Raw genomic sequence first — 25,715 nt, forward strand, 5'->3', positions numbered from 1 at the left:
TTAATTTTTATTTTATACATTAGCTTCACAGCAATAAATAATACTTTTAGAAAATTATCCATCTTAAAAAGAAGGCATTTGTTACATTGTAATTTATTTCATTTTATTATATTTATTCATCTATCATACCCAGAGCGATTATCAATATAATTTCTAAGTTTCTTCGAGAAATTAATCTTTTGCATCTAAAGATACTTAATTGTACTCTTTCTTTTTCTGTTTGAGTTACTTTTGGGCTAACTAATATACAGAGTAAGATTCAAGAGTAAAAAAACATACGTCACCGTTTTATGGATATTACTCTTCCAATATTTAGGGATATTTTTATTAATGACTCTTGTCCAAAAAAAAAAATCTCAATATATGGTTAGGGTAGAATTTAAAATATTAACATTTTGAACAGATTCACAAAAAATTTTTCCTCCATTTTCTTACCATCCTTTACCAGAAAAAATAGTTAAATAAAATAATTTATAATTAGATAGTCGTAACTCATTTTTTCATATTTAAAGCACGAACCTTCCTCCGTTGAAAACCTATGTTCTTGATGAATCTTCGGAAGAAAGGACGCTTTGAGATCAATCCGTTAAGTTAATTGTAATTTAGAAACAAATTACTTGCTTTTATTTACTATATAAGTCACTTTAACAAATTTATCAAAATTAAAAAAATGATATTAATTCATTAAATTTGTCTCAATTTTTTTTTTTTTACTTTGCCGATATTAATGAGCATATCAGATAGAGATAAAAATATGGAAATCACATTTAATTATTAGTTGCCGGGCAAAATTAGTAAATAAGTATTAATTATTTTTAAGTGACTTTTTGTTATGGACCAAAAAATTTTCGTAAAAATGACTTATATTGTAAATCAAAATGAGGGAGTTATTTTACATTTTTAACAAAGGAGCAAAGTCCTTAATAACAAAATTATTCAACTATCCTTTATCATAAAATATTCAACTAATCCCAGAACTCAAACACCGGCATAGCTAACTTTGTGCTGCTGCTGCTATTTACTATCTTCGTTTTTAAATATAAAAATTAGTTAATTAATTTAAAAAAATTTAAAAAAAATTTAAAATAGTTATTTATAATAAATTAGTATTGTCTTTTTTTAAAATATCTTTGTTAATCAAATTTATTGGTTAAAATTACCAATAAATAAATATGATACTACCTCCAGTCCTATTTATAAGAGCTAGTTGAATAATTTGAGGAGATTAAAGAAAGAAGTTAAATTAGTTATTTGTAATAAATAAGTATTGTCTTTCCTAAAATATCCTTATTAATCAAGTGTATTAGTTATAATTATTATCGTTAGAAAGACTATCTTGGAAAAAATACATAAATATTAAAAACAAAGTAATTGGAATCTTATATCTAGAACCAAAATAAAAATCAAACAAGATTTTATATTAAAGACGGGAGGTTGTAGATAAAATAAATTAAAATTTTATATTTAAAGTTAAAATAAAAATTAAACGAAGTCAATACAAAGAGTAGAAGGCAGCATATGTTTCTTCGGTCATCATAAGATTGGGACTAATGGTTCAACACTCCTAGGCAACAACCCAACCACTCAAATCCACGTGGCCTAGATTATTCTATTTGGAAGCTACGTATTTCTTTTTCTGAGTTGGGGTTCACTTCTTTGCTTGTGCGCGTGGGACCCAGCGTGTCGTGAAAGACAGAAAGAGAAAGATCATGCGGGGGGTTTTCAAGTTTGGCAACCTCCTGAGATATTTGTTGAATTCAAGATTTTTTTTTTTACATAATTAGAATAAAATTATTTTTAAAAAGAACGCTAGGATCTTCAATCTTTCATTTGGATTGAAAAAAATTGAAAAAAATGAGAAAAAGTACATCTTTAAATAAAATACTCCTCTTGTCTTTAATATAAAACCTAATTGTTGAGTTAATTTTGATCCTAAATATAAGACCTATTTCTTATATTTATCATTTTTTTTTAAAATTATCATTATGAATACTCCTTCAAGGTCTTAACCATAATCAAGTAGAAGAGGAAAGTAATGTATTAATAAAGATGATTATGGTATTTTTTAAAAAAAATGTCATATTTTTTTGTAATTAACTAATTTACCTAACTTCCCTAATCTAATCAAATTAGTTAAATAGATCTTATATTAAAGAGCGAAAGAGTATCAAATTTTAGCCTTGGAAATTGTTGAGTAAGCTTTCTTCTCTTGAGACTCACTTCATATAATGTTAAACCTAAACCCATTTATAAGAGTAATGATTTTTAGTATAAAGTGTTTAGGCTTTAAATCATGTCATTCAACTAATAATTGTAAATAGGGGTGTTTACTTGTGTCATGTCTCAGCATCTCATTCTAGTCCTAGTTATTTTAGGGTGATGTAGTCCCGTTTCAAAAAGGTTTTGTTACGAGATAGTCCTGTTTCAAAAATTTACGGACAAAATGTCTTAAGACACAGGACGGGATGCGAGGTGTCAAGTCTCAATATATTATTTTCTTAATCTTACAAATTTATTTTACTTATTATTAACATAATAATGATATAATTTGTATGATTACATTGTGTACAATTTATAAGTTCTTTATATGATTTTTTAGTATATTTTTTGAATTTAATTTATTTTCTGCTTCCAAAAAAAATATTTTTCTTTATTAATTGTGGATTACTGTTAATTTTTTTAGCTATTTTTTATATAATTTTTATCACGAATTTTTATACTCTAAATATATTTAGTTTTGAAATAAAAACTTAAAAAATTTTTAAAAAAATAAGTTGGACGAGACACGAAACAAAAAAGCCGTTCCGTCCCATGAATACCCTACCCCCACCCCCAACCGGAAGCAAATTCCCTCAGCAGTCCATCCTCTCAGCAGCTGATCGGGACCATTGATTTTATTGAATCGTGACTGTTCATTTTAATACTTTTAAAACACGTCCAATACCCGTGAAATGCGCAGATTAGCCCATTTCACACGGTCCACAATAATTTCCATTTTCAGTTATGGGCTTCAATGCCCCGTCAATTTATTGAAAAAAAGAATAATTGCGTTGACTTAATTAGACAAAAATTATTTTGGTAATTTAATTTTATATCAAGTTTTTATTTATTTTTTAATTTGAAAAACTGAAAAGTATCTTTTTCAGTCCTATAATCTTAATATTGTTAGTCTTAAATGTCATTCTTTATAATAATAACTATTTTAAAAATTAAACATAATATGTCAATATTTGAGAATGACTGAAAAAATACTGAAGCAGCAAATTTATATTCTTTTTTATAGTGCCCTTAAAATTATAATGATTAAAAAAAATATTAAGTAAATTCTACTTGAATGTGACCAGAATGAGTCGTTCTCGTTAGCGCCGTGCCACTTTAACATAAAAGTTAGTGTTGAAATTGAATTTGGCCATAAATATAAATATAAAATATCAGTCTATTTTATTTATCATTTTTTCTAAAATATCCGTATTAATTATAAAGGGTTCTCACAAAAGAATAACTTTAATCATCAAATGCACATGATTAAAGAGAATAGTTTAGAGAGATCAACATATATTTGTAACAAATAACTAACTTAATTAATTTTTTTAATTAGTTATCTAATTTTTATATTAAAGATCAGAGGTAATATTAATTTGTTGTATCAAACTGCAAGACCACAAGGGAAAAAATTTGGAGAATATGATGAATATTAAAGATATTTACATGATAAATTACCTGATTAAGTACTACTTTTATGTCTTGCTTAGAATGGTGATTGAAATCTTTAAAAGAAATTTTTTAATTATGACTATATAAATATGTGTGAGGAATTTTGTCTTAACTTATATAAATATGGTTATGATAAGAAACTCCAAACAAACACTTGGCTTGTTTAGAATGTCTTAAAAATAACTTTTTAATAATAATTTATAAAATATGATATAAGTATATAAAAAGAGTTTTGTTTCAATTTAAGTGTTTATGCATTGAAGATCCAAGCAAGCCTTTAATCGATAAAAAAAGAAAAATTTTGTTGCTTGGTCTGAAATGTATAAACTTCTAGTTTTTTTGGGCAACAATCAAGAGGTGAAGTTATGTTCTAAAATAACAGTTCTTTTTGGTCAAAAGGTTCTAAAATAACAGTTCAGTTGTATGTATGACAAAACCGATATATACTTTTTAAAAAGTTCGCTTTCATTATTTTTTTTAAATTTAATAATTTATACGATAATAATAAAATCAATTTAATTTAACATATGTTTCTAACATATGAATGTTTGTCCAGGAGAAATACAAGGTTAAAAAAAAAGAAAAAGAGGAACCACTCGAAAATTTATTTAAATCAAAATACAGTGGAATTTTTAAATTTTGTTTCTTAGGATTTTTAGGGCGAGTTATATATATATATATATATATATATATATATATATATATATATCTCTACAACATAAAAACTATTTTTAAATGAAAAGTATCGCATAGTTACGTGTAATTATAACTTCGTCGCCTGTGATATCTTTAATTTATTTTACTAGTTAAAACTTAAAAAAACTATTTGTACAACTTAATAAGAGATATTTAGTAAAATATTAAAATAAATAAAACTAAAGATAAATCTTACTTACGATTAAATGTTATAGTTTTAACCAAATAAAGCAAATGATGGCAAAAAAAACCAAATAAAGTAAAATTACATGGAATTTAATTTGTAAGTATAATTTTAATAATATTTTTAACTTAAAAAGGGCGGGAGAGATCTAAAATGGGAGTCACGGGATATAATGAAAGGGGGAAAGATTCTCTAATTTATGGATTGAGCATGTGTGACTAGGGAGTTTGGGACCCACTACTTTTTTTTTTTTTCCCTTCAGTGATATATGACAGATCAGAGAAGTGGTCCCTGCATGTGATTATGTGAATTTTTTTTTTTGACCTGAGATTATGTGAATTTGTAATTGGGAAAATGACTTGAAAAATTTCCATAATGAAATGGACAATCACATTTCAGTGCCAAAACAAGGAAATAAACAATTACTTTTTTTTTTTGGGGTCAACTTACAAAAATGAAGGGATTAGTTCCTCACAACATAATAAACCAAAGATCGAATTTTCATTGAGAGAGGTATTCGTATTTAGTATCCAATAGTGTCTCGAATAGGATTATCTCTAATAGGAGAATACCTATGCTTTAGCAAAAAAACATATTAATTATTTAATAAATTTTTATTAATTATATGTGATTTAAATATAAATTATCCGTTTATTTGTGGATCGGTACTTTTTTATTTAAATGTTTATTTTATGAATATTTTTGTATACTTTAATTATATTATTTTTATAAGAGGTAAATTAGAAATTATTTGAAAGTTAAAATGAGATACCAAACCATTTCTCAAATGGCAACATTCTAATATTTGGGGTTAGTTATACAACAAGATAATGAAATCAAAGGAAATATTAATGAGAATTCAAATTGGATGTTTTAAATAAAAAGCACTACTAGAATCTGTCAATTTTTTAGATCAAAAGATGATGATTAAGGAGTTGTCAATACTAAACAAATACTTCATAGACTCACAGATATAAGATTAAATAGTCGGAGGATTTTTAGAAAGTAAAAAAAAACTTAGTCAAGTTTCTTTTATTCATTATATCAAATTCTCCTATCACATATGTGTATTTTTTTGTTTCATATGAATTTATAATTAAATGTTATTAAATGTTAATATTTTAAAAATAAAACATATGAATATAAAGAATTGAACGTAAGTATTATAAAAGAGATATCCCAAATTCTTCGCGGATTAATTATAATTAGCCAGCTTATATAGATTTGATCCCAAAAAAAAAGAAGAAGAAAAATTATTATATATATTTGTAATCTATAAATTAATTTAAAATTGTACTGTAAACCCAGTTGCGTTTTCTATACGTCTATGTTCTTTTCCTTGCCCTACTCATCAGTTAATTTCATTCTCATCATTATTTAGGTTCTTTGACCTTTTTCACCTTAATCCAACGGGGGACGTACGGCCCCATTTGTTAAGGTATTCAGTAATTTGTATTTTGTAGTTTATTTGATTTGGACCACTCCTCTTCGATCCCCACTTGAGTATCTCTAATTTAAAAGATGTGGGTGTAAAAATATTGATACATAAATATATTCATATAACATATAAAATTTATAACCACTAACATTATTTATAAATCATTAAAAAAGGAAAAAATTATCATGAGGTTTCAAATGAAGAAATTTAATTATATATTAAAAAACATCTCCTGCCCCAAAAATATAGAAACAAGCTCGCCAGTGTGAATTCCATCTCTCGAATCTTTTTGCGATATCGTGGAATACGGTTATAATACAGACCAAAACCTAAAAAATAGATAATTAATTTTTAAATATTAAAAAAATTAATTAAGTTAGTAATTTATAATAAATATATATTGGTATCCAATCATTATAACCATCCCTTAATAAAAACAACATTTACTACTACTTCCGGTTCTTAATTTAAGATCCTGTTTGACTTTTATTTTGATCCTTAATATAAGACCCCAATCTACTTTGTCTCTCATATTTACTCAATTTTTTCCAAAATAATCTTTCTAATAATTATATTTCTAGTTAATACACTTGATTAGCAAGAATATTTTAGGAAAAACAACACCTATTTAAAATAAATAACTAACTCAACTTACTTCTTTAATCTCTTCAAATTAGTCAACTGGCTCTTATAATTAGGATCGGGGTAGTATAAAACAAGTCTAGGTGCTCATATTTGAACTATTCAAATTAGATATGAACCATCCAAATTTTAAAATTTTAATTAATTATTTTTAAACAAAAACATATTTTTTTAAAAAAATGATAGTTAAGAAATTATTTTTATTTTAAATTTCATACCCTATAAAATGATTGTCTTAAAAAAATTAAAAAGAAAAAATCCGGACCGTATGAATCAAATACAGATGGTTCAAATCTTGAGGTTGGGGTGCTCATCACTCTGATGAGGGCCCAAACTTGTTTTCCTTACTATGTGAAATCAATAAAAAATACTTTAATGAAAGAATTGTACATTTAAGAAATAAAATAAATTGAAATCTTATATTCAGAATTAAAATAAATTGTCACCAACAAGAATTGGTTTAGTTGGTAAGGAATCAGTTTATAACCCACAAGTTCGTGAGTCCAAATCCTGTTATTGATATGAACATCTTGTTAATAGCAATCTGTAGGTATCTTTGTAGGTACTTTATAAGTTTGAAGATATGCCTTAATCCTGAGAAGTTCCTGAGACCCAACTCACTTAAATTTTTGTCTACTAAAAAAAATTCAGCATAGTTGCCATATTTAGAATGAATGAGCAAAAGAGCACCTACTGCAGCAATTAATTTGAGAACTCCGAGAAATTGAATCGTGATACTGCCAAAATGACACCCGCTTATATTTTCCTGTTGCGTTGTCCTGAAAGTTCAAAAGACAAAGATTCATGACAGTAACAAAAAGAGCACAACTAGTGTGAAATAGTATTCTTAACATAAGACCTAGCTTGTAATTCAAATTGAATTATCAAATATATTTTATATTAAGAGCCGAAAATAATATTACAAGAAGTAAACAAAACCAGTTACATAATCACAATAAAACCAGGGAAGCTGCTTAATTAATCACAATAAAGCCAGGGGAGCTGGTTAATTATACTTGTTTTGGTTCTTAATATAACTACTACTCAACTAATTTGAATAGTTTGAGAAAGTTAGATAAATTAGTTTATTATAATAAACATGACATAATCTCCCTGAGATATTTTTATGTAATGTGAGACATACTTACATATAAGCTCATAAATTAGATAAATTAATCGGAAAAAAATGATAAATACGGAAAATAAAGCGAGTTAAGTTCTTATATGTTTAGAATTAAGTCTAAGTCCTAGCTAACTCCTGTAAATTACAGACAACCATAACAAAAGAAGTAGACAAAACCAGTCACAGAAACTACATAACTAAAGAAGTACACAAATCAGTTACAGCAACTACATACATAACAAAAGACAAAACCAGTTATAGCCATATATACAGCGCTTGCTCAGAACTGTTACAGCAACTAATTTTCAGGCTTAGCAAAAACACTTATTCATATCCAGCATCTTGACAGTCAATAAAGAGTATTTGAGAACTCTTCCAGTCAAAAGATTGAAACCAAAAGCAAATGACAATTCATCTTCATTCTGCAAATATACAAGTTAATTCTGCATATAAGTTCAGTTATGCAAGATACCCCAATATCTTACTCAAAATCAAGATTGAGTTACTGGTGCTGCTCAATGCATCGAAGCACCCAAGTAAGATATTCCCTATATCTGACAAAAAATCACACATCAATATATTCAGTCACACAAATAATAGCGGATCACATCGGTTTTTCCCTCTTGAGGTATGGCATAAAATCCAATCAGCATGCTCTCATCAGAAATCATCTTGACATAAGCTGAAACACGCTCTTGGTTGGAAAGTCCTTCAACCTTCATAAGATCAACAAAGAGAGACTCCTTCATGGCATCCATGCGCTTCTCACGTTCAACCCTACCTATATGCATTCCCAGACGCTCACTTGCCTCCTTGAGGCTTTCAATTAATGTATGAGCAATCTTCTCCACGCCTTCGAGTAGCAAGTCATCACCATCAATGCTGTTTCGCTTTCGCTTTCTGAGCCCTGAACTTGCATTTGACGGAGCCTGTTCAATTAGACCCCGTCTTCGTCGTCGCCTCCTTAACAAGATAGCTATGCACGCGCAAAAATAAAACCTACACACTGCCTCAGCCATGCTCATCCACCAACACGACAATCGCAATAGTACTCCCTTTTCTTCAGATAGTGCCATAGCTGTGCAACCAATTATACAGAGATATAAAATAATTCAGTTTAACGTATGCAAGTATACTGAGTTCAGCCGCGTATAATAAATATAGGAGACAGAGACCCCTCTGAAAACAAAAATATAGAATCAAATGCTATGGATACAAACATATGCGAGTTCTGAGCATACACAAAAGTCAGGGAACTGGGCACATTAAACTATTTAGCCAGTGGCAGGACGATAATAAGCAGGTATAGCAGTTACAAAGTCATACATAGCGCTCGGGCGAGGCGTAAAGTACGAAGTCCGATTTGCAAAACCATTATCAGAGATGCTTAAGACTTTAGAAAATAATTTCTAACAATCCTCTGGTTCAACTGTTATCCATTTCTCCCGCGACCTCTAATCACTCCATCCCGTCTATATTATAAGAGATACGGGAATTAGCGGCGGAGGAGAGGGTAATGAACAGGATCAATACGCTAACCTAACAGAGTCTCAATCAATAGGAGAAAAAGAATCGAGCGAGGGTCGACCACCTTACCAGCGAGACTGCGACTTGCTTCTCGAACTGATGAGAATCGAGAGGGGAGAGCTTCGACGGCGACGGAGGTCGATGAGAGTGAGAACAGAAAAGTGTTATGGTTAATTTGGCGCAAAATTGCGAGGGTACTTCTGTCCGAGAATTATTATATACCGGGGTAGTTTCGTCCTCAGAGTTTCCAACCCCAAGATAGTTTTACATAAAACAATTTGGGCCTTTCTCTGATCCAATCCCAATTCGACTTGGGCTTTCTCTTTTTTACCAATCCCAATTCGACTTGGGCTTTCTATCAATTTGTCCAGATGAATTGGGAAATCCTCTTTTTTACTTATCTAAAAGTTTTCTCTTTTCAAACTAAAAAGTTAACAAATGAAATTGTTATGATTAAGATACAAAATCATAAAGAATAAATAAATTCAAACTATTAAAATATTTAATCGGAGCATTACTTTAAAATTTATAAAAAAGGAATAGTAAAATATTAAATTTCAACTATTAAAAAAATATCTGATCATATCTAATAGTTGAAATATGATATGGAAATTGAGAGCTTGTAGAGGCTGAGATGAACATGCAAGATGCCGGTTTAGATCTCATGAGAAAATGTTCTCTCCGACATGGCATGGAAAATGATCATCACGGGGAAGGCAATTGGATTTGTGGGTTTTTTTGGTAAACTAACGATGGTTCCTGCTGCAATTGCAGAACTTCGAGCCAAGCTACATGGACTTCGTATGTGTTGGAGTAAAGGATTTCGAGACATTATTCTTGCTTATGATTGCATTGAGGCTATAGACTTTGCAACAAGAGGGTGTGATGTTGTTTATCCTTATAGTGATACTTCTCATGTTTTTAATATAAGACCTATTTAATTAATTTGATTAGATTAATGAAGTTAGGTAAGTTAGTTAATCATAAAAAATATGATATGTTTTTCTAAAATACCATAATTATTTTTCTTAATATCCTCTCTCCTTCTTCTATTTGGTTATGGTTAAGGGAGATCAATAGGGGTAATTTAGCAAAAATCGATAAATATAAAAAAATAGGTCTTATATTTAGGACTAAAATGAACTCAACAATTAAATCCTATATTAAGGACCGGAGGAGTAATACCAATGATATTAGGCTTGTGATTCACAAGGAGTGGAAGGTCCAAATCAATCATGTGTTTTAGGGATGATGTTTTGTTAGTGGATCATTTAGCTAAGTATTCCCACGATGTAGTGGGATCTTTTTGCACTTTTGATCAAGCACCTTCTTTTTTGTCGAAGAGACGCCGAATGATGATCAAGTTCTATTGAAAAAATGTGATATGGAGAGAAGTCAACTCCATTTAAATAGGAAAAATGACACATAAAGATCATAAAAATTACAAAATCTCATACCAGAATTTATTACAACACTTTTAAAACATTTTGATAACAGTCGACTTGCAAATTATATCTATCATTTTATTAGAAGTAATTCTATTCGAGATATTGTTGAGCATTAAATATAGATATTTCTCCCAACAATAATTCTAATCATAATTGGCCATATTACGAGGGAATAGATTTTTTTTTTTTACTAGACCCAACCTATTTGTGTCATCAAACAATTCAAATGTGAAGGAAAAGATCATAGGCACAGAATTGATTGAGGACAAGAATAGTGTTTTCCATCAATCTCTCCTTGATTGAGGTATGATATTTTCTTTACAAGCAAAAAGCCCAAATATGCGGCGAGACAGTAATACAAATGCGTATTTTTCACTGAAATGAAAAGGAAAATAAAAAACATTCTTTATATAAAAAAAAAAAGATAAGTATTTTCACGAACATACACGAGGATGATTGGGAGGTATTTAATTACAGCTGTTATTTTATTTTATCTTTTCTTTACTTCATTCAGCTTGTAAGTATATGTAATTCTTTAATAAATTTGGATCTCTCAACTGAAAAAATTAAATCTTAATTGAACTTCAATTAAGAGATATTAGTCACTATATACTGTGATCTAGGAAGAGTTACAAATCTATTATTTAAAAAATCAGAAGTTTTTAATTGTAAGTAACTCCTCCCTCAACACCGTCAGATCACAATCTAATGGTTGGTTGATAATGAAGGCATGATTGAGGATATTCAAATCCTATTTTAACAACTTTTTGATTTTTGACTTTTATATATTCGCGGCTGAAAAAAGAACTCTTACACATTGGGTTTTATATTAAAGTGAAACACAATCAATCATGAATTACTTATCGGTTCTTTTCTTTGATCAGCGAATTAGTTATTGGTTCCGTTTATTAAACAATTAAGAATACTCAAAGTTAAGCAACTAATTTGTTGGTAAAAAAATTGTTGTCTGTTATTCTTTTCTCAATTAAATTACCTAAATCATCAAGTGATTACACTAAAAGTAGGAAATTTTTCTAAATAATTTCACACGTGGAATTAAAAGTTATGACCTCTCAATCACGTTGAAAATATATCAGGCCAAAAAATTACATTGAAAATTAATTGGATTTTCCCAACCGATCTCTTTACTTTTCTTCTACTTTTTAGCTTTGAATTATTTATTAAACTTCTGCACTTTTGCACATCCAACTTTTCTAAATTTTTATTAGGGAAGAAAAGAAGAAAAAGAATAAAGGTGAAAGAATATAAAATTATGAAAATGGCAACGAATCAAAGGAACATAATCTAAGGATCAAAGCCAAGCAAAAGAGGAGCGATTCTCAACAAAGGCTCCAATGCATTTGGCATAAACTTTCTCGCAAAAAGAAAGCACACATTGGTGACATTACCGTTATAAGTGCAATGGCCTCCATACCTAATTCGATTCAAGAACTCGTCTGTAATATCTCCCCATCCAAATCTTCCTGGATGTGGGCCACCCCTCGACCAATCAACCCATGTAATACTACGTTTAGAGTTCATTTTATCATACTTCATATGCACAAACGTTGGTATATAATGCTCGTCCATGTAACAAGGTGGACGACATAGTTCCTGAAAGATAGGGTAATAAGTGGTATCAGAGACAAGTTTGATTGCAAGATCACGATGGAGTTCAAACCATTGAGACCCTTTTCGCCAATTGGTAATGTTGATCATGGGTGACATTTTAGGGTTGTATCGTCCCCGACCTGGCTTTCTGGGGTCGTCAAAAGTGCTTAAGAAGGAGCGAGATGAGTTGATGAGATAGTTGTATATAGTTTTGAAGTTGAAAAGAGGGATGCAGGATTCTGAAAGAAGAACAAAGCGTTGGTTTGAGATGTCATCAAAGAGCGCATTTGCTACAAGACGCCTTTCTGCATCTATCATTGTTGAAGTTCCCCAAAAAACTGGCTGCAAATTGAAGACAACATTATATTATATTTCAAAGATCATCTCACTAGATACTCTCCTATGTGGATATCACTTAAAGACAAGTGGAGAATATAGTAAAATACAACATTCAATCTTATATATAAGACACAAATAATTGAATTACTTGGATAAAAAAATTGGTTAAAGGAAGTCAACTGAAAAATATATTTTATATTTCAAAAATAATTTTTTTTGGTGGAAAGAGAGTAATAGAATGAGGAAATAAGAAAAAGAGGTAATTACTAAAGTGAAATAGCATGTAACTAATTGGGGTTAAAATAAAAAAATGTTAGTTAAAATTTCAGGCATCCTTTTAGGTGTATCTTTAAATAAAGCAGTGCCCACCTAAAAATTATATCTTCTCCATATATATGTAGGAACGAAGGAGTACATTTTTGGGTTCTTCTCGTTTTCCTTCATTCATTCTAACAGGATAGATGCATATATTGGGGGAAATTACAGTCACTATCCTTACTGTAATGAGGTAAAAAAGGTTGGTAGTTGAATCTGTGTAAATATATAAAAGTAATTGTATTGTATATATTGCTAACCTGGCTAGGGATTCTTCTGCCAAAGAAGACAGAATCTTCAGGGAGAGTTTTATTGAAAGAAGGATGCTGATGTAAGTAGATGTTGTAGAAGCCTTCATGGCCTTTGAAGAATCTCTCCCATAAGGGTCCCAGTGGCAGTGAACCTTTTGCTAGGAACATGAAAGCCACTTTAGGGTTTTTCTTCTTAAAATCATCATCCTGCTTCATTCCTTGTACCTTAATTGCTTCCGAGAACAACTCTTGGTCTGTCATATTATGCATGAGAGACACCTTCGTTGTACTTCTGATGATACTTGTGCCGGACATTAATAGGTTTTGTTCCGGCTGTGTCGACGGTGGGGCTAGTGTCGGAGCCTGTGGCCGGTACGGTGGTTCTGAGGAGGCTGGATTTACATGGTAAAGAAAGTACTGTAAATGAAAAGAAAAGGTTTTGAAATACAAAGTGACTACTGTTCCTAGTGAGATACCAACAATGAAGAAGACAAAGTGATAGAAAAGGTTTAGGTTTAGACGCAGATGAACAATATTGGATGGTTTGGGAATCCTGAGAAATGGGTTATGCTCCATAATTGTTAACTATTTCTTGATCGCTCACAAATAGGGAAAGAGAGCAGAGAGTGATATTCTTATATATAAGTTTCAAAAGGGATTTGTGAGAACACTTTGAGCTCAAGTTATGGAGGACTAGCTTTCTTTAATTGTTTCAATTCCAGCAGACTTGTTTCCTTCTTCATTTGTTCTGGTCAAGAAACAATAATAGAGAACCGAAAAAGATTAACATACAGCAACTTGTTAGCTTCTTTCTCATTGATGTTGATTGGAGTGAAGAGGTCAATATATACGTGCAAAATATTTATTCCATTTTTATAATATAAGAATCAGGCATAATCATCCATTTGCAATTAAACAAACATTACACACTGCATCAACGAAAAGGGAACTTTTCGTTAATTTTCCATGAGTTAGAAATTTACGCCTACGATATATTCTTACTACCTCTTCTTAAATCCACTTCTTATCGGATATAAATCAGCCGAATTAGAAATGTATGGGGAGATTAGAAAAAGAAAGGATAATCGGAGAGTAAATTTCTACTCCATATAACTTTAATTTTCTTGTGTCACTCTTTTTATAATTGCATTTTGTAAAAAAAAATTGATTTGAATTTAAATCATAAATGAAGGTTATATAATATATATATTTATATAAATATATACTAATTGAATTTTTAAAAGATATATAGAGTTGATAGATTTCAAGAGTAGATATGTATGTCATATGCGTCTAAGCAATTTAAATGATAAATTAAATTAAAAGTTAGTGAATAGGAAGGTAGGTACGTAACTGGGAAGTGGTTTGCTTTGGGAGTATGGAGACCATAATAATTATTGAATAAGCCTAATTCACTTGACTTACTATATTATCGGAAAAATCGGAGCTAATTACTAAGTTTCACGTGTTAGCTCCTCTAATTACGGTTTAAAGCAACCCAAGAGCGACGCAATTGAATATGCAAATTTCATAGTTATTCTTTCACTTAACGTTAACCCCACTGAATTGCTTCTCGGTCTGAAACCTGACTTTCTTTTATACTAGTGTGTGTATATAAATATATAAATATATATATAACTATATACAATTACACACACAGACACACATGTTATCTACCTATTGGTCTGAGACTTGGCCTAATTTGATTTCAAATAGTCGTCCAAATATCTCAATTCACAAGTTATTTGACTTGACTTCGCAGAGCCACAATCACAAGTAATTATAGTTGTTTTATAGTGTGGTGTGAAGTGAGAAGCTATGTTCTTCATCCTCGTCTGAATCTTCAAAAATAAGGTATAGTTTGGTCAAATTTGTACAGAAAAATTGTGATTGAGAAGCATGTGACAGCTTGCCCCAGCGAGGAAGAAGCAAAACGAGGGGACTAAAAGGGTCAAAAAGAAAAGAAAAGAAAAGAAAAGGAATAATTTTTTTGCCCCTAACACTCGGTTATAAATATAAGAGTTAATAAAATAATTTATTTTAATCATAAATGTAAGACAAATCCTAATCTGCTTTCTTTTCCACATTTATAATTTTTCCCCTAAACTCTCTTTGATTTTTTGATTTTATACGATTAAACACATTTACATATACAAATATGTCAACGTCGTCCAAATATGGCTCTCGCGTTATTAGCATTAGAGCAACTTGCCGAACTGAACTCTTTTTATTAATTGCACATATTAGGAGGATTTTCCATCGAGAAGTAATTCCCAATACAAATTATTAAAATGTTATTTGAGAAAAATCAACATACTTTATTTTATTAATAATTAACTTAATTAATTTTTTTAAAAATATCTGTAAATGAATCACCAAACTTCTACGCTAGGACATTAGGGAGTGCAGAGCAAGTTACCGGTTTTCCTCCACTAATTTGTGTTTTGTCCTTTCCTATAAAGTGGATGTCACTGCTGGTAGACGAAAAGAAAAAGTTACTGTTGATACCATTCTTACTGCTGCTACGCGCAGTAGCCGCCAAACAGATCCCAACCATGACCTAACAATCCACATAGAGATAATTACTACCGAATAAATGAGCAGAGAGTGGAAATATGGGACGTCTGAGAAATTTCTTTAATCTCACTTGGCGTATGAGGCAGTCATACTTTGATCAAACCAAATGAAACTTCCATTCATTATATAGAGGTTGAAAAATGATTCGCATCATTTATGATTTGACTTGATACGAATTTTGCATTTCGCCACTTTAATTAATACCTACTAGTTTCTACTTTCCAGTGTCATCTTCTGTGAACCCTATCTTCGTAATGTCATCATTGAAGCTAATTACCACTATCACTTTCACATCTTGTGCGTGTGCGCTTTTTGTAGTCTTCCCTCTAATTACAGTGGACCAACGACACCTGCGCATCCAAGCAAGAACTGATAATGCAAACCAACTGCATATTGCAAGTTGGCTTGCAGCAAGTTGCAGTTTTAGTGAGTCAAGAAGCATGCTTTTAAGATCTAAGATAGGCTGTCATTTAGCCAACCCGAACTTGTCATAAGATGAATTGGCAGGCCCGCCAACCCAACTCTTTTTTTTTTTTTTTTAATTTGCTGTAATATTTTTTTTAATTTTTCAATTAAAGCTGTCAGCTGAAAATACCTGCCTCAAAACAGGCTTCCATTTTGCAAACCCAACCAGTCACCTTTTGGTGGGTTGGACCCTCAGACTCATATTACCACCTCTAGAGGTGAGCTTCACCTTTCCAGGTTATCAACAAGTTCATTTGCTTATTCGACTCCAAACATTTCCAGCGTGAATTGTTCCCAGAAAATTAAAGTTCCAGTCCTTTACTGTGCAATATAACTCACGTACACTGTTATAGTGTGCATTGAAAAAGGAGACTTCAAAGATATCGTCAAGGATAAGTGGCATAGAGATACCTATTTATATCAGGTCCTCTAAGAGAGAAGTCGTTATGTCAGTTTAACCCCCACCCAAGAAACAAAACAAAACAAAAAGGGTTAACAAACAATCTATGCTTAGAGTCTTGTTATTTTCAAAATCACAACGCTTTCATTATTATGAAGGGTAAATCACACATGCAAGCATAATTATAATTCACAACTTTGAAGCGGGACACTCTAGTTGTTCAATCTGCCAATAGAAGTGAGAATGTTCTCGCTGGCTAATATCTATTAAACATAAAATTGTGACCATTAACATAGATGCTCACCAAAGTTGACAATGGATGGTTCTGTTATTTCCACGAGCAAAACTGTGGCATAATCTTGAGTTAGCCTCTGGCAATCACTAATGGCAGACCAATGGTTATCCTGCGGAGCAAAGGGAGTTGCCGAAAAAGTCCATGTGCAGCATTTAGACTCTGATAAGATGAAAATCTGGGGAAGTTCTTAAATTGATGGATTAAGAGCTCGTTCTATTTCCTCCAGTGATCGACCCTTTGTTTCGACAACATTGCCAGCTATGTACATGACAGCAAGAAGACAGACGGCTGCAAACCCTAAGTATACAGAGCTGATACCAAATTTGTTCACAACACTCAAGAAAAAGAGGCCGATGGCGAAGTTGGAGATCTGATAAGATAGAAAATTCAGTTTCATGATTAACAAAATTCTTAGGCAAGCAATATAATCAGTGTAGGCGCAAAATTTATGCTGCAGCTAAACTTCATGCAGGAAAGAGATGGGGAAGATTCAAGCAGTAAAGGCAAGCATATACTGAGATTCAATGTTTTTATTTGAATCCAAGTTGCATAACCTGGTTGTGTTATGTTTTAAAGTTCATACACCACTTTTTTAATTAGGCAGGGTCCCACTCCCCCTCCCCAACCTTTTTGCTTTTTATAAACTTTACGAAGCAGTAATTTGTATTCATGGTAATCTCAGTGGTAACTAGTTCTTGGTTACTTTATGAAATTTTAACTCATTTATCCTTTTGAGAAAGTATTTCTATTTAAAATGCCGATAGCTTTGTGGCCTAGCAGCATATCACTCGCCCTCATTGGTGACAGGTCATCGGTTTGATCCTGTATTCTATCTAGTAATTAAGCAAAGAAAAAGGATTTTTAAAGCAAGATGAGGGCAATAAATAGAGGTACACTTGTTACTCTAGAAATAACTAACTCACCCAATGCATGCCAAACGACAAAGCAACCGCTTTTGCTCTTATTCTGGAAGCAAATATTTCAGGTAGAAGAAGGCCAGGCACGGGACCAGCACCAAGAGAGAAGGATAAGACATAGCTGTTTAAAATCCATAGACCACAGAGTCAAAAGAAATGAACAGCCAAAAAAATATATTAAAAAGATTAAAATAATTGAGGTTTGATCGGTTCAATGAGAAGAAAAAACCATTACTGACAAAAATAAATAACTTACAGAACAGTTCCAAGGACAGCAAGTGTGCCAGAATATGGTGCAAGGACATTCCAAGTAAAAGACACAGAAAGAAGCAACATAGAAGCAGCCTGGGTGTGGGCGTGAGAGAGAGAGCAGTTAGTTATATATGAAAATAAGATACTGGAAAATTCAGGAACATATGATCAATTATACTAAAAATGTAATTAATTATCACAAAAAAGCAATAAGATCTGAAAAATTAAAAAATATATTAAACATAGGTTGGCACATGAATTTTTTCATTATAGGAAAAAGAGGCATCTGATGAAATTTGCTTGAAGATACATGAGACTTTACTATGTTCAAAGGCTTCAAACCCAGCCCATCCCACTTCACACCCTTTCTCATGCTCTAAACCCCTGCTTCCCTCTCTTCCAGCACACCAAAGCCCAATCAGCCAGACAGCTATCTGTGGTGTCAATTCCTGTTTTTCCGTTCCTGCTACCTCACACCTTTTTCCTCCAGGGGAATAGCTCAGAATATCATCAGCCAGTAGGCCATAGCTATGACTGGATCATCAGGTACAAGCTCAACTACACTCCTACCATACACCATAGTATTATTAGTAATGCGGCCATCAGGTATGCTAGCCCAACAATTTCAAACCAAGGCTTCCAACAAACCACCCAAACCCCTTGCCAGAGATCACGTGTCAAGTAGCTTTCTTGGTTCATATTTTAACATCTGAAACTTATCCCCATTGTACGTTACAATGGGCCGGAAACAAATAGAATGTTCAAGTGTGAAAAGCATATCAGCACATGGTACAATGAACATGTTTCCTTTGCTGAAACTGCTTTACAGTATTAAGTGTATAATACTTGACCTGAGAAAGTTGTTACCAGCTCCATTTATATTTTGTTACGTAGACCTTCTGAAATTCAGACTGAGTTGAAGGACGAAACACATGGGTAGTTTCGCACTCGTCGAAATGTATATTATTACTAGCACTGTATTAGGTTGATAATAATATTTTACAGTTTTCGGTTAAGTGTTTTAATTTAGGTCCTTTTGTCTAGTTAAGTCTATCTCATTTAAACAGGGGGAACTTTTGAATTTCAAGATTTTAATTCAAAATATGTAGTAATACAGCATAAAATATCTCATGTTCATCTGCTTTAGGTCTACGATTCATGTTAAAACTAATTATTACCATTCCACCAAAGCTCGTCATAAGAAGACTTTTCCGTCCTTGTTTGTCCATCAAGGATGAAGCAACGGCTGTGCCTGCAATGAAATCAAACAACGGTCACAAAAAGCATCATATGGGTGCATATTGCACAGTGATCATATTATTTGAAAAATCAATACTAACCAAAAACATTAGCTGCACCAACCAGAGCGCTGGCGGCAACATCAGAAGCAATTCCAGCACTCCGGAACACAGAAGTAGAATAATATACCACAGCATTGATTCCAGCCAACTGTTGGAACAAGAAAAGTGCTGCCCCAACACTGACAACTGCATTCAGACAATTCAGAAATGTTACACCGATACATATTAAGAGCACAAATCAACCGTAGGATAAATCAACATTAAGTTGGGGAGTGATATTTAACCATACAGCTCATGTCAAAATCAATGTTAATATATAACTCGTTGAGTGGGGAAGGCCTCAAATAATAGAAAATTGTAAAAGGTCCCATAAATTATCAAATTTGAAGCATTAGCCAGGTCGGAACAAGCAAATTGACTTCCCCAAATTACATGTCGGTAAAATTGTCACAACAACAAAAATGGTAATTTATATTATACCATCCATCATGTGAACATTCTTCAGACATGCAAAAAGTACGATCATGACCTTCAAAGTGCAGGCATATATTAACGCAAGTTAGCACAGCATGAATCACACATAAATACACAAGATAAGCATTTCATACGCTGTTATCAAGATGCCTAGTGGCATCCATTATAATTAAAGCTGTAGGGTGACACCGATTTTGGGTTCTTTTGTATCACCCAAAAACCCTGGAGTTCTTACATGAACCTACTTTTAATTTTTTCCCCTTTTGTAACTACTGATTGTATCCTTCTTATGAAAATATTCGATTATCATCGCAAAAATGGGAATCATAAATACCACAGTATCCAAGATATCAAGGAATGTGAGATAATAGTGTACCGAATGGCTACAAGATGTTTCAGGTGCATAAAGTACAAACCGAAGATAACAAGTCTCCATAAAATTTCAAGAATACCTTTCCAATATCGGCTAGAAAAGAGATCAAACCATCCTGCTTCAGGTTCAGAAGAACCTTGACTTCCAGTTGCTAGGTCACGCATAACCACAGGAACTCTTTCTTTTCCATATAGTGTTTCAACAGCTTTTTCAGATTCAGCAAGTTTTCCTTGCTGTAAATTAATAAATGTAATTTGTTCAGAAATCTGGTTTTGCAGAACAAAAACTAAAAGAAATGATAGCATAAAATCCTGATTGGAAATACATAAAAGACTTAAAAAGATTACAATCATGCATGCACACACATTCTGTTGGATAGGATTCAAATCTCACACCACAATGAATATTCTCATGAGCCCAATTTTGATGCACCTTAGATGAATAAATTCCAATCTTTATATAAGATGATATAGAATATATAGAATACCAACATATACATTGCAATCCCATGTTGGATTTGTCAATTGAATACATGAAAACGTGTTGTTGAGGGCATTGGAATAGAAACTTCTGAACAGTTATTTTTGTAATATACAATTTTCTCCTCATGTAACATATTGCCTTGATAGTTGAAAACAAAAGACCGAACAGTATCAGAGGAAAACCTGAAACAGCCAACGAGGACTCTCTGGAGAAAATCCCATTCCTAGTGCCAACAGAATAGATGGAACTGCTGCAATGCCAAACATTGTCCTCCACCTGACAAGATAAATTGCTTTTACAATGATGATGATGATTAATGAGGGTATAGAGGATGCAAGTAAAGAAACATTCATGGAAGGTCAATATAGGAAACCCAAAAGATATTCACAATGGAAGACAGAATGCAAGTTTGTTGCCTTCTTCAGTACAAGAGAGACAAGTTGCAAAACAGGAAAAAGATTCTAGACCAACAAGCAGAAATAAATATTAAAGATCATCTGGACATTACAATAGTTAAAGTTACCAGTCTTCTATTTAGAAAAAGAAAAGAAAGCTGTGCATAGGACTGCAGCTGTCCAGAATCCACCGCAATCGAGTTTTGTATTGGCAGTTTATAATGTTAACAGTCTTTGAGATGTAGAAGTAAGAAGTCATATAGCTCTTATCAAGTTGAGATTTAGCTTGTTATACATGTTATTGGTGTATTACTTCATAAATACTTCAAACTGTTGTCAAACTTAGTTGCAAAACTTCAATATGAGAAATTTGATCACACAAATACACTTTTATCTAAAAAAACAAGTCAACATTCCTATGCTCTCCAACGAGCTGCATTGTGCATGTCAATTATGGTGGGGAGATCACAACCTACAACTCTAAAAAAGAGATCTTCAGGTACACTGCAGAGCCGAAGGAGCTGAATTACTCACTTCACAATAATGATATTAATGTCAGTCGATGTTGCAATACATGCTCTGAATACAATTAGGAGAATCCATTATATAGTTTTTGCAAAATTCTTTTCTATTAAAACATTTTTAATGCCGCAACATTTATTTCTCCCACAAAAAAAAAATACATATCACCACTTATTGGAAGAAATAAGCAGCTCACAAGATGGATAGATGCAATAGCTGAATACCAGATGGGATTTCCAGCAAGAGGCAATCCAGCCACCAGTGCTGCAAGAATCCCAATACATATAAAAAGTTGATTAATAGATCCAAGTGCACCACGGATTTCAGTTGGTGAAATCTGCCATTAAAAAGTGTAACCACAGGGTCAATAAGGAATACGAGAAAATGACCATAATTTTGTAAAGTTCACTAATTTATAGAGGCAAAACCTCAGATATGTATAGTGGCACAATAGCAGATGTAACACCAATTCCTATACCAGCAAGCAAGCGGCCAATGATCATTGTCTGAACACTCTGGGCCGTAGCACTACAAACACATCATATTTCAGAGAATCAGTTTCTATAGGCATATAAATCATCAAATTTTTAGCAAAGGACAATTGACAGACCAAAGAAATGCTCCAATTGTTAGAGGGATTGCATCTAACTGAAAAGTCCTAGTTCTGCCAAATTTGTCAGCCAATGTTCCACCCGTAAAAGAACCAACAGTGGCACCAGCAAGTAGCGTGCTGACAATCCATCCTACTCAGAGAATTTACATTCAAGAAAATCAACAGAGAACAACAGATGGATCATACTCCAATAAAACTGGACTTTTGAGGGAAGAATATTATAGATAAGAAACATAGATTTAGAAGACAGAAATATAAGGTTGGCCAAAAAAAAAGGGAAAGCAGGAATAAAAGGAAAAAAATTTCAGCTCAAGCTTTAAAAATTAGAAATGTTCTGTTCAACGTTGCAGTAAATATCAATACAGACAGATCCGTAATAGTATAACATTCAACAGTGTGCTGAAAATTTTGCTTTGTGTTGGGAGGGGGGAAAAAAAAGCATGAACTTTTCCCTTCTTTTTTTTCTTTTTTAAATTTTTGGCTGATGCAATGAATTCAAATCCCGTTGTACCTAATAAAAAGTTAAAGCCTTCTACCTTGTAATGCAGTGTTTTCAGCGATTCCAAGATCTTTGGCTAAGTACTCAAGAGCACCATTTACCACCCTGCACCAAAAACGACCATCATCAGAATTTTCCCAGATATAGGGTACTATTCCATAGAAATCTGTAGCATAACAAGGATAACTCCACAAAAGACACCCATATGTTATGCAGCCAATAACTGAACACATCTAATGGCTGCTGACGTCATTTATAATACTTAGGTTTCAGGGTAAACATGATCATATATTAACTATACATTCAATTCCGTGGTAGTTAGAAAGAAGATATTCATACCCTAGATGATAACCAAACAACATCGCTCCAAGACAAGCAACCCCAACATATGGTAAAACAGTTCCAGAAGATTTCCCCTGAGGATTTGTAACAACATTCTCAATATCTCCATCTGCAACTCAATTTTACTTGCAGTTGTAAGAGCATGTGTATGAGGGAAATAGGAGCAGTACTAGAAGCAGTGTTTATATATTTAGGTGACAGAAACTATTTTGACATCATGACACATAACACAAGTATAAGCAATTACCAGCATCTCTGCTTTCAGAATCAATGCATATGTGATTTCAACAGCAGATTTATGTAATATAAGCGAATTCACAATATATTTATTGTGAATATAGTATTAAGAGACACAAAATAATTGCAATGGAAGAATACTATAGATTGATTAGAGGGCTAGGAGAAATTATATGGTAAATGCTGGAAATAAATCTATACTAGAACTTGAGCATGAATCTCACTCAATTAACATGTACCAGACTTCTAAAATGTCCGACCCATTAGCTAACAGACTGAGAAAATGGGAATAGCAACCTGAAATGTTTTTCTTCAACAAATATCTTAAATAAGATGCTAAACTCATAACTGACTCCACTACTCCTTAACTTATGCAGCACGCAAAACTAATGCTGTTAGACAATAAAAATGCTCAAAAACAAATAAAAAACAGATAATAAACAGCCCTTGTTTGCTGCCACATGGCTTTCTACGTGTGTCAGTAATAACAGGCTTATCATGGATCCTAACAATGATTCGCAAAGAGTTCATTATTCTTAAATGTCGAATTCGCAGACACTGTAATTTTCAACTTACAAGAGTCATTCATACACCAACTGGATTGAAAATAGCAAATGGGCAGAGCAGCACTGCCTCAGCAAGCATCATCTATATTATGCTAAAACATATCACAAAGCTAAGGGGTATTCAGATTGACTAAGAATTTTTCCAGTCTTTTTTAATTAAACTTTTTTGCTGAAATACCTATCTGACTTGACAACCGCAACAGGTCATACCAGAACTGCGGAAATTAAAGATTGAATAAGCAGCTCTACCATGCAAGGCATCAAACAAACTAAACATGGCCCTAAGAAGCACGAGCATCGACAAGAACAAGAGGCACAGAATACAACACGAACACCATGACAAAACAATTCGGATCTAATCAGAAATATACTGATTCGACTTCCGAAACACTACTTTTTCATTAATGGTCAATATATTTGATTGCATTAACCTGATGGATGACTTAGACAATTGTAATTTGCAAATTTCAGAAATCAAAGGTAATGTTAAGTAGTAAATTAAACACAGCATAGAAAGCAGAAGCAGACAAACCGGAAGCCTGAACCCTGATGAATCTGGGTTTCGCCGATGAGCCAAAGATGCCGCGGACACCTCTTGTCAGTTCAGCTTCCATCGTGAGCGGACCAACCCCTAAACCGAAGCAGTTCCTCATATTCGTCATGCATACGGTTCTTGACCTCACAGTAGTTCTACTAGTAAACACGCTTGGCTTTTGAACCCTTAAAGTGTTTCCCTTAATGACAAAAGAAGACGCCTCCATACTATATGACTGAAGACTCCAATACTCAGAAAGTCAAACACCAAAATTATGACAATAAATAAAATAGACAGCGGTCAGCAAAAGGAAATTAAAACCAATGCAGTAAACAGAGCAAACCATGAGATGGATTTAGAAGCAATCCTATAATTTTGAGAATCAGATGACACGAATTAAAGAAAAAGATGAAAGTAATCGCCGTATTAAGAAGGGTGATAATTGAATAGCAATGAAAGCAAGACGCAGAAATCAACCAGCGACTTTTTGCGCTTACCTCAACACCTCACTCACTGAATAGAGAATCCTATGGGGTTCCCCGAGCAATCTTCTAACTTTGTGGGTTGCTCTGTATGTATGTTGCAATCGGTTTGGCAATTTCAGCGGGACACAGTAACAGAGTGAGTGTGATTGAAGCTTCGAAAGGACCGCTACTGAATGAAACCAACAATAACGACGAAGTTGGCGAAGAATTCACCTTCTGTTATTTTCTCCAAAAAAAAAGCTCTTTTTGGTTTGGTGTTCACTGTGATTCTTTTCAGGGGGAAACAAGTGGAAAGATCGGATTTTTATGGAGAATTCTGAGTGAATGAAATTACTGCTGTGAAATTCTCGGGAAGATTACGCAAGATTGGCAATTAGATTTGTTTGACGCTGCTGATGTCGAACTTCCACGTGGGGCACAGACATTGTGTGTCATTCTTTCGCGGCAAATTCGCATGAAAAGTAGCCTGGGGATATCATATTTATGGGCCCATGTGACTTAGCATTAGCAAAAATAAAATACATATGCATTTGCAAATTAACTTACTTCATTTACAAATCAAATTTAACAATTTATGTCTATAACTTCCACATGTTTGAAAAGACCTCTTTACCCTTCCAGATGTTCTCACACGCTCTCCCCCCTGCCACCCTGCCACGACGCCTTCTCTCTCTCACAGTCCTACACTCCTTCCCC

The 25,715-nt window shown here is 32.7% G+C and overlaps 3 protein-coding genes across 3 annotated transcripts; all 3 read right to left on the minus strand.

The window, feature by feature from the left end:
* Window positions 1-8,099: 8,099 nt before the first annotated feature.
* Window positions 8,100-9,463, minus strand: LOC114746589 (uncharacterized). Its single transcript, XM_028934815.1, has 2 exons — window positions 9,394-9,463; window positions 8,100-8,875 (listed from the first exon to the last, which is right to left on the minus strand). Exon 2 carries the CDS (start codon window positions 8,871-8,873, stop codon window positions 8,379-8,381), a length of 495 nt encoding a protein of 164 aa, XP_028790648.1. The 5' UTR covers window positions 8,874-8,875; window positions 9,394-9,463; the 3' UTR covers window positions 8,100-8,378.
* A 2,559-nt stretch (window positions 9,464-12,022) lies between these two features.
* LOC114746588 (glycosyltransferase BC10-like) lies at window positions 12,023-13,945 on the minus strand. Its single transcript, XM_028934814.1, has 2 exons — window positions 13,298-13,945; window positions 12,023-12,725 (listed from the first exon to the last, which is right to left on the minus strand). The coding sequence occupies exons 1-2, from the start codon at window positions 13,862-13,864 to the stop codon at window positions 12,078-12,080; spliced, it is 1,215 nt and encodes a 404-aa protein (XP_028790647.1). The 5' UTR covers window positions 13,865-13,945; the 3' UTR covers window positions 12,023-12,077.
* Window positions 13,946-16,822: 2,877 nt separating this feature from the next.
* Window positions 16,823-25,276, minus strand: LOC114746587 (plastidic glucose transporter 4-like). Its single transcript, XM_028934813.1, has 14 exons — window positions 25,032-25,276; window positions 24,532-24,769; window positions 23,194-23,305; window positions 22,892-22,959; window positions 22,353-22,485; window positions 22,171-22,270; window positions 21,967-22,079; window positions 21,008-21,101; window positions 20,422-20,575; window positions 19,535-19,681; window positions 19,373-19,446; window positions 18,199-18,287; window positions 17,949-18,063; window positions 16,823-17,395 (listed from the first exon to the last, which is right to left on the minus strand). Exons 2-14 carry the CDS (start codon window positions 24,758-24,760, stop codon window positions 17,213-17,215), a joined length of 1,611 nt encoding a protein of 536 aa, XP_028790646.1. The 5' UTR covers window positions 24,761-24,769; window positions 25,032-25,276; the 3' UTR covers window positions 16,823-17,212.
* Window positions 25,277-25,715: the final 439 nt, after the last annotated feature.

The sequence above is a fragment of the Neltuma alba genome, unplaced genomic scaffold (assembly GCF_004799145.2).
Source record: "Neltuma alba isolate B1F8T4 unplaced genomic scaffold, ASM479914v2 tig00005070_pilon, whole genome shotgun sequence".
Taxonomy (NCBI): domain Eukaryota; kingdom Viridiplantae; phylum Streptophyta; class Magnoliopsida; order Fabales; family Fabaceae; genus Neltuma; species Neltuma alba.

Coding starts and splice junctions, on each gene's coding strand:
- LOC114746587 (XM_028934813.1), bottom strand. CDS start 24,760: ATGGAGGCGTCTTCTTTTGTCATTAAGGGAAACACTTTAAGGGTTCAA. Junction 23,306..24,531: donor CATCAGGGTTCAGGCTTCCG/GTTTGTCTGCTT, acceptor ATTGAGTTGCAG/ATGGAGATATTGAGAATGTT. Junction 22,960..23,193: donor TTGTTTGGTTATCATCTAGG/GTATGAATATCT, acceptor TTTTTGGTGCAG/GGTGGTAAATGGTGCTCTTG.
- LOC114746588 (XM_028934814.1), bottom strand. CDS start 13,864: ATGGAGCATAACCCATTTCTCAGGATTCCCAAACCATCCAATATTGTT. Junction 12,726..13,297: donor GCAGAAGAATCCCTAGCCAG/GTTAGCAATATA, acceptor TTCAATTTGCAG/CCAGTTTTTTGGGGAACTTC.
- LOC114746589 (XM_028934815.1), bottom strand. CDS start 8,873: ATGGCACTATCTGAAGAAAAGGGAGTACTATTGCGATTGTCGTGTTGG.